Raw genomic sequence first — 7484 nt, 5'->3', positions numbered from 1 at the left:
TCCCTCACAGACAGTGCCGTGTGAGCTGGTGCATTGTCGTGATGCATGAGCCATGAATTGTTGGCGAAAAGTTCAGGTCGTCTAACTTTTTCATGCAGCCTTTTCAGCACTTCCAAATAGTAAACTTGGTTAACTGTTTGTTCAGTTGGTACAAATTCATAATGAATAATCCCTCTGATACCAAAAAAGGTTAGCAACATCATTGCAACAAGTTCATGAACTTATTATCAGACCTCATATGATCATGTCACCATTTATGATCAAAATTATCTAGCATTTCTTTCTTGTCGACAGAAACTTTGTGGGAACATGCTTAACGCCCTTAGCAATCTGCCCCCCCACATCCTGCTTCATCCTCTGCCTGTGTGTCCTGCACACACCCAGCAGTCAGCCAGCCTCTCCACAGGCATTTATGTGCCGTATGCTTTTCTGCTCATGCTTTTTCCCTTCTCCCCTGTCCTATTTCCCATCTGCTCAGCGTCCTCATCATTCAGTGAATTAACTGTTCATGGACCTGTCTTGCCAGCTAGATTGCAAGCTCTCTGTGGGAGACAGAGTGTTTTGTTCATCTCTGTATCTACAATGCTTCGCCCACAGAAAATATCAATAAATATTTTAATGAATCAGTCCCCTGAAGTTCTCTGACAGCCCAGCTGAAAACATAGCTATACAGTAAAACCTTGGATTGCGAGTGACTTGGTTTGCGAGTGTTCCGCAAGACGAGCAAACATTTCTAATACATTTTAGCTTAGTAAATGAGCAACGTCTTACAATACGAGTAGTTTGTTTCCGGAATGAATTATGCTCACAAACCAAGGTATTACTGTATATGTCCCTTATGTGGAAAACAGATTTCCTTGTAAACTCAACCTTACACCGCCATAAATCTGAAATCAGATTTTTTAAAAGAGGAAAAAAATAGAAACAGGTGTAACAAACTTTATCACTAAAGCCATGCTCTGCCTTTCTTAAAATAGCCTCGGGCTTTCACTCAGAATCTATTTATTCTTGTTTAGTGTAATGCCTTTTAAGATTGTTTAATTGCATTTCTGGTTCCCAGTAGAGGAACAGATTTGAAGTAGAGAGAGGATGTGTGTTCAATGTTGTCCATGCCGTAGCCATGAAAATGAGCTGATAGCTTTCCCTCAAATGAAGATAAAATGCCAAAAGAGAAAGACAAAATTATTACATGGCACAGACTAGTAATAGGTATTATTAATGATTCTTCATCATCAATGAAAGGTTGTTTTAGGTCCTGTGCCCTCTGAGTTAGAAAGCAGCGTATTCTATAAAATACTTTATAAAGATTTCCGTTCAAAATGGTTGAAACAAGTTTTATCACTTAAAGACCTAAGATTTCGATGCTTCATTAATTTACTTAGGTGGAACACCTAATTCCCTAATGATGCCAGATACTAGTTCTCCAACATCACAGTTCTGTTTTTCACAAATTTTACATACTGAAAATATAAAAGTCTTATTAGAGGAGGAAAATTTTTCTAAGTTGCTTTTTTCCCTGAATTCAGCTCATCACTGTAATATAATATTTATAAATTATTGACAGCCCCCCAATAACGGAGGTATAAGGTATTTACAAGAATACCTTAAAGCAAAAACTTTTAAAGTAATGATAATTGTTTGCTTTGTATGATGTTATTTCCTCTAATCTTAGAGTAACCTGTTCATTTGAGTCATTATTCTGTATTCCTATTTACCCACCTTCATGTCATGATATTTAGCAGTATAGTTGAATAGTTTCTAGGTGTGCATGTAGAATCTCTAAAGTTGAAATATTTTTTGGAATATCTGGAGTAGAGACATGAAATTCATGCAGAAAAATCAATTTTAAAATAACGCATGACTCTAGAATCAAATACTAAATTGTTTTGTATAATGTATTTGTGTTGTATAAATCATGAATGTCTCATAGAAATTCAAAGATGGGCTGAAATAGAGACGAAGTGGAATTGAATCTTATGTAGACAGCAACTGGACATATCTTTCTCAGGGAAACGTGGCTGTGTGTGGTCTATAGTGTCCCTTCATCTCACCATCACCTGTTTATACAATTCAGAAGGTTTCGATGTTCCCTGTTGGCTAATTTTTTATCCCTATGGTGATTTGAACAGTACTGACCAGATGCATGATTAAAAATTAATGAAGTAGGGCCGGCCGAGTGGCTCAGCTGGTTAAGAGCTCGCTTGGGAGCACCAGCTCTGAGCAGCAGGGCTGCAGTTCGGATCCCACATTGAGGGCCGGTGACACTGCCCTCTACAGCTAAGCTCGACCTGGAGCTGGGCTGCTGAGTCGCCGGTGACAGCGTAGGCTGCTGTGAGCTACGTGAGTGGCTGGTAGCCGGTTTGAGCTACTGGGAACCGCAGGAAGAGCACAATGATCATACCAACATGGGCCAGTGAAGCGACGTCCTCCACAACTAGACTGAAGAACAAAACAGCAATTTGTCTACCTGTCTGTTCCCCTTCCCCAATTCCCCAATAAAATCTTTAAAAAAAAATGAAGTATATAATATTATGCATTATATATAAATGTATGTATTATAATAGTAAATGGAATAAGCTCAGGGTTGTTTTGGTGATATATGACTAAAAAGTAGCGGCACGTTTTACACATACCAGAACTTCTCATACACCGAAGCGGGTGGAATTCACCAGCAGAGTCGTTATCCTGGGAGCTGCTTTCCCACAGCACTGCCATTCCTTTGTTTTGGTAACGCTTTGAATTTCCTTCAGGGTCTGTAAGTCATTCTTTTCAGTATCTTCGGTGGTGACAAATCTTTTTCAGTTGAGAATGGATTTAATTTTTGGAACCAAGAGTCACTTAAGGCTAGGTATAGTAAAGTGGAGGATCAAGCTGAAAAATTCTATTTTTGGTTAAAATTGGCATGTGACTGTAAAGCAATGAGAGTGTTTTCTGCTTTGGCTAATAAATAACCAAAAATAGTTATCTTCTTAAAACAAAAAATAAGCTGCAAGTTTTATCATTTTAAATCCAAGTCTGGTTTCCTCTCCTATAATTTCCCTGCTCCAGAGTTGATCATGGCCCCTGAAGCACACACCTGCTCTGCTGGCTTTCCGGGCCCCACCAGCCCCCCGTTCTCTGCTGTTCTCAGACCTCCCTCCTCAACATGGCAGGGCCTCCTCAGGGCCCAGCTTCCTAAAGGGAATCTTCTCTCCATTGAATATATAGCATGGCTCATCTCTTTTTGTTGGGAATCCATTTTAAAAATAAAAAACAGTGGTTTCTCTCCTCGGGAAAATGTACACATGAACATGCAGAATTTTGCACGTGAGAAGCTTATTCTTGGACTTGAGTCAAGAACCTTTACTGTAATCTGCAGCACACACAATAGGGTTTTGCATTAATCTCCCAGTGTTTATAGTTCCTACTCTTACCCTTCCCTCCCTACTAATTTGTAAGTTTCCTAAGGCAAGGAAATAGTTTAGTACTTATTTGCTTTTCTTACAGTACCTACTAAGATGCTGAGTAAGTAATAGCATTCTGAAAATCATTGTGGTTTAACATATTTTTTTTAACTACCTGCCTGCCACCATTGCTTTAAGAGTCAGTTTCTGAAAGATACAGCGTTTTAAATTTTTTTAATGTTAATAAGATAAAATCACAAATGTTTGGTTATGTATTTCAGAGCATCCCATAAGCCCTGAGGCCACATCCCTAAAATATGTTTCTCATGAAATAATCCCATATCTTGCTGTTTTGACATATAAATAAATAAATACAGTAAAGCTCAGGATATCATAGATCCTGTTATATAGAATGGATTTTATCCCCCATACACACAACATGAGGTCTCTCTCCTGTTACACAGAAAGCCAGTAAAGGATGTGCTAGTAATGTCACCAGAAGCCATCGTAATCAAACTGAAACATTATGGTCAAACTATATCATTTAGTCAAATCATTATTGTCAAACTATAATGTATATGGTGACAATCTTACAGGCACTTCATTTTCAGATTGGCCAAGGCCATGTCAGAACTTCCACAAAACTGTATCAGGCTTGGGATATTTTGAATCATAAATTAAAAACCCGATTTTATTAAAAAGCTTGGGGTAAAAGTATTCTAAATAATTTTTCTGATTAACTTTTGGAGTGCTTAAAATTTAAGCATTTGGTAACATGCAAAATAGAATAGTTAATTTAATCTGTATTCAATTTCGTCACATTCTTGGGAGATTCCTGCAGGTTCACGATTACCCCAGCACTCCATAGGTAGGGAGGTGAGAGATTAGAGTGTGTGTATACGGAACAGCCCCTGAAAGTCTGTTTGTTGGCAATGGTGGATTTGTCTTTCTGCTTTTATTAAAAACAGATAATATTTTGTCAGCTTACTTTTCTCATTTGCTCTTTTCTAGAAGCAGAGTTGTTTATTATTATTATTATTACTATTATTATTATTTTGTTGCAAATTACTTGAAGTTCCTGCAAGATGTGGCTTCTTGGTTTTTCAGAGAAGGAATTCCTGTTTTAATTGTTGAATCGTATATCAAAGCTAATGTAAAGAGTTTGCTGAAATATTTGTGCTAAAACTCACTAGACTGTAACCTATTGTAGATCATTTTACTATATTAATATCTTCATTTTTTTATTTCTATATCCAGTTAAAAAATCTAAGTTTAGAAGAACTACAGATGCGGTTAAAAGCACTGGACCCCATGATGGACCGAGAAATAGAAGAGCTTCGACAAAGATACACTGCGAAAAGGCAACCCATTCTGGATGCAATGGATGCAAAGAAAAGAAGGCAGCAAAACTTTTGAGCCTAATTTCGTCTCTGTTTGTTTCTATAACTATTCTGGAGACCAAGAAACCACTAAGAATTGAAGGAATATTATGATTTCTTTTTAATCCCTAGGATTTGTATCTACAACTAGGCAACGGTCAAAAAGTAATGATGGTACATACCCAAGTAAATTCCCAAAAGGCACAATTTACAACTGTATCCATTATGTTTTCATTTTTAAATGATGAAAACAACAGAAATGTATTCTTCTGTATGTCCATCAGCTGCATACCAGCACTAAAATTGTGTTATAAAATGAAGGCTATGTTTAGAGACCTTGAAAATCCAAAGCAATTGTTTAATTGTACAGCACTGAAGGGCTTTATGTCACAATATTCTTTATTCTGATCTAGTAGCCTATTTATTATATCCCTTTAGGTAAACTTATTTATTTATGCTATTTCACTTTGCTTTTTTTTTTTTTTTTTTTAAGGACAAGATCAGGATAGCTTTGGTGAAGGTAGGGATATATTAATAGATCATAATGTTCAACCAAATTATATCTTAAGCAGGGAGCTATGGGGTACAATCCTTGATTTCCAGGATAGTTTTCCAATAGAAGCAAAGCAGCAATAGCAATAGTATCCAAATGAGCCAGGCATTTTTTATATTGAAGCAATAATTCCATTTTTACCTCCTGAAATTTTAACTTTTTAATTCTTGATGTTTGGTACAAAAGGAACTATATATATTTAGGTCAGACAGAGCTATAATGTTTAAAACCAAAGAAATTAATGGAATTCTTGCACAAAAAAGTGTGATAAATATTTTAAAAGAAATAAATTCTTAAGACAAATGTAATTTCTTAATACTGTTTCATACTTCATGTGTAGTTCTGATAGCTAAACTGTGTCAAACTAATAAGCTCATATAATTTCTGTGAAAATGTGTTCAATTGTCACAGGACTTTTTTGTTGATTTCATTTATTTCCTGGGAATTGGTAAACATCACGTGCCTGACAATAACAAAATAGCAAAAACATTTGTACTGAACTGTGCAAGCCTTGGGGACTGAAAAAGGATTAAAACCATTAAAAAGAAACTGATTTCTAAGCTAAATGAACATTTGCGTGATTGAACTGGGACCAGTCATTTCCTAAGCTACATATGGCCATCTTGACAGTGTTTGTTCTTTTGTGTGTTTAATTACTATGTGTAAATCATAAAGACAAATAAATTTTACGATGCCACCCAGTATATTCCATCTTAATATCTTTTTTTAAAACTCATCGCCTGGATTCTGTCTATTCCAGAGAAGGGAGGTATATTAGTCAGGACAGGCAAGATTATGCAGTGATAACAACCCTGAAACTTCAGTGGGTTAACATATCACAGGTTATTTCTCTCTTGTGCTTCACGCCCACCCCAGGTTGGCAAGAGCCGTGCTCCTGCCACTCACACCCAGGGACCCCCCTGGTGGAGCCTCCACCATCTGCAACATCGGTGGTCACCCCAGCAAGGGAAGGAGCACTGACAAGTCTCACATTAGCTCCAGCCAGCTCCAGTGACACGTGCCAGGTCAGCCACAGCCAGTATTCACAACTAGTCACACAGCCACTCCTAATTTCCAGCCAGCAGGGAAATGCACCCTTACCATGGGCTTGGGAGCGAGAGAAAGGAAATGCTGGCAAGCTCACTATGACAGCCGCAGAAAGTATATCACCTCTGGAAAGCTCCTACTTTTAAAAATGGCTTTTGTGCCCCCAGGTAATGCCTTGGATTAACATTTCTCTCTGCCCTGTTGAGTCCTTACAATTAGTAAGTTGTGTAATTAGGTATAAATGATAAGATTTTTTTTTAAAATAGGGGTAAAGATTGAAAATTTTTATAAAGGTTTTTAAAAATGAAGACTGAATTTACAATATATGCTTCTGCTACATCTTTATCAGAACCTGTTTGGGACAGTCAGATGAGTCAAACAACTCCAAACACCCTACCTTTTTTTTTTCTTGATTTATTTTCTTTTTGATAACCTGTTTAATACCTTGCCTAATTTGATGAAATCGAATGATTTGCTATCATCCGAGTAAAACCACCTACAAGAAATGACAAGAAATCTATGAAGATAATTTCTCTCCAGTTTGCTAAATTAGAGAATTTATGCAAATTAATTCAGTGAGGCCTGTTAACTATTCTTACTAATTCAGTTCTTAATAAGAGTCCTCTTATTAATAGTAAATATCAAATGTCCCAATCACATTATAATGTTTATGTAAATAGGCTTTATGACCTATTGTTACATTTATGTCATTTTAAACACACACACACGCACACACACACGCGCGCGCACGCGCTCACGCACATTTAAGACCATTAAGAACAATGGGCATTGTTTAATTTTAGGGACTTAGGAAGTTCCAGAACATTTTAGGATCTCCTGTTTTAAAATTTTTCCTATCTTCTCACTCTCTGTTCCCCACCAATCAACAAAAGGAACTTATGATACGTTTTGAAGAACCAAAAGCCATGAAAGAAACTTGAAGTCTAAGTAAGCCTTGACTTATTATGTTGCTTAGGAAAGAGAGTTTCCTAGTTATTTTAATGAGTGTAAGAAGAAGCCTTTTATTTTAACCTAGGTTGCTGAGAATGTTCCAAAAATAGGTAAATACTTTCTTCTGCACACCCCCATTTATTAGTAAATACAGTATTGTAACTGTAATTG

The 7484-nt window shown here is 36.8% G+C and overlaps 1 protein-coding gene across 1 annotated transcript in view; it reads left to right on the top strand.

Moving 5' to 3' along the window:
* Positions 1–6019, top strand: part of STK3 (serine/threonine kinase 3) — a 322284-nt gene extending 316265 nt beyond the window's left edge. Inside the window, exon 11 of the mRNA XM_019642571.1 lies at positions 4641–6019. Within this exon, the coding sequence (XP_019498116.1) occupies positions 4641–4799 (159 nt within the window). The 3' untranslated portion in view covers positions 4800–6019. The remainder of the gene's footprint in view (positions 1–4640) is intronic.
* The last annotated feature ends 1465 nt before the right edge of the window (positions 6020–7484 follow it).

This window comes from Hipposideros armiger, unplaced genomic scaffold (genome assembly GCF_001890085.2).
Source record: "Hipposideros armiger isolate ML-2016 unplaced genomic scaffold, ASM189008v1 scaffold_70, whole genome shotgun sequence".
Lineage (NCBI taxonomy): Eukaryota > Metazoa > Chordata > Mammalia > Chiroptera > Hipposideridae > Hipposideros > Hipposideros armiger.
Note: the sequence above shows the minus strand (reverse complement) of the source record. Positions and strands in the feature narration are given on the sequence as shown.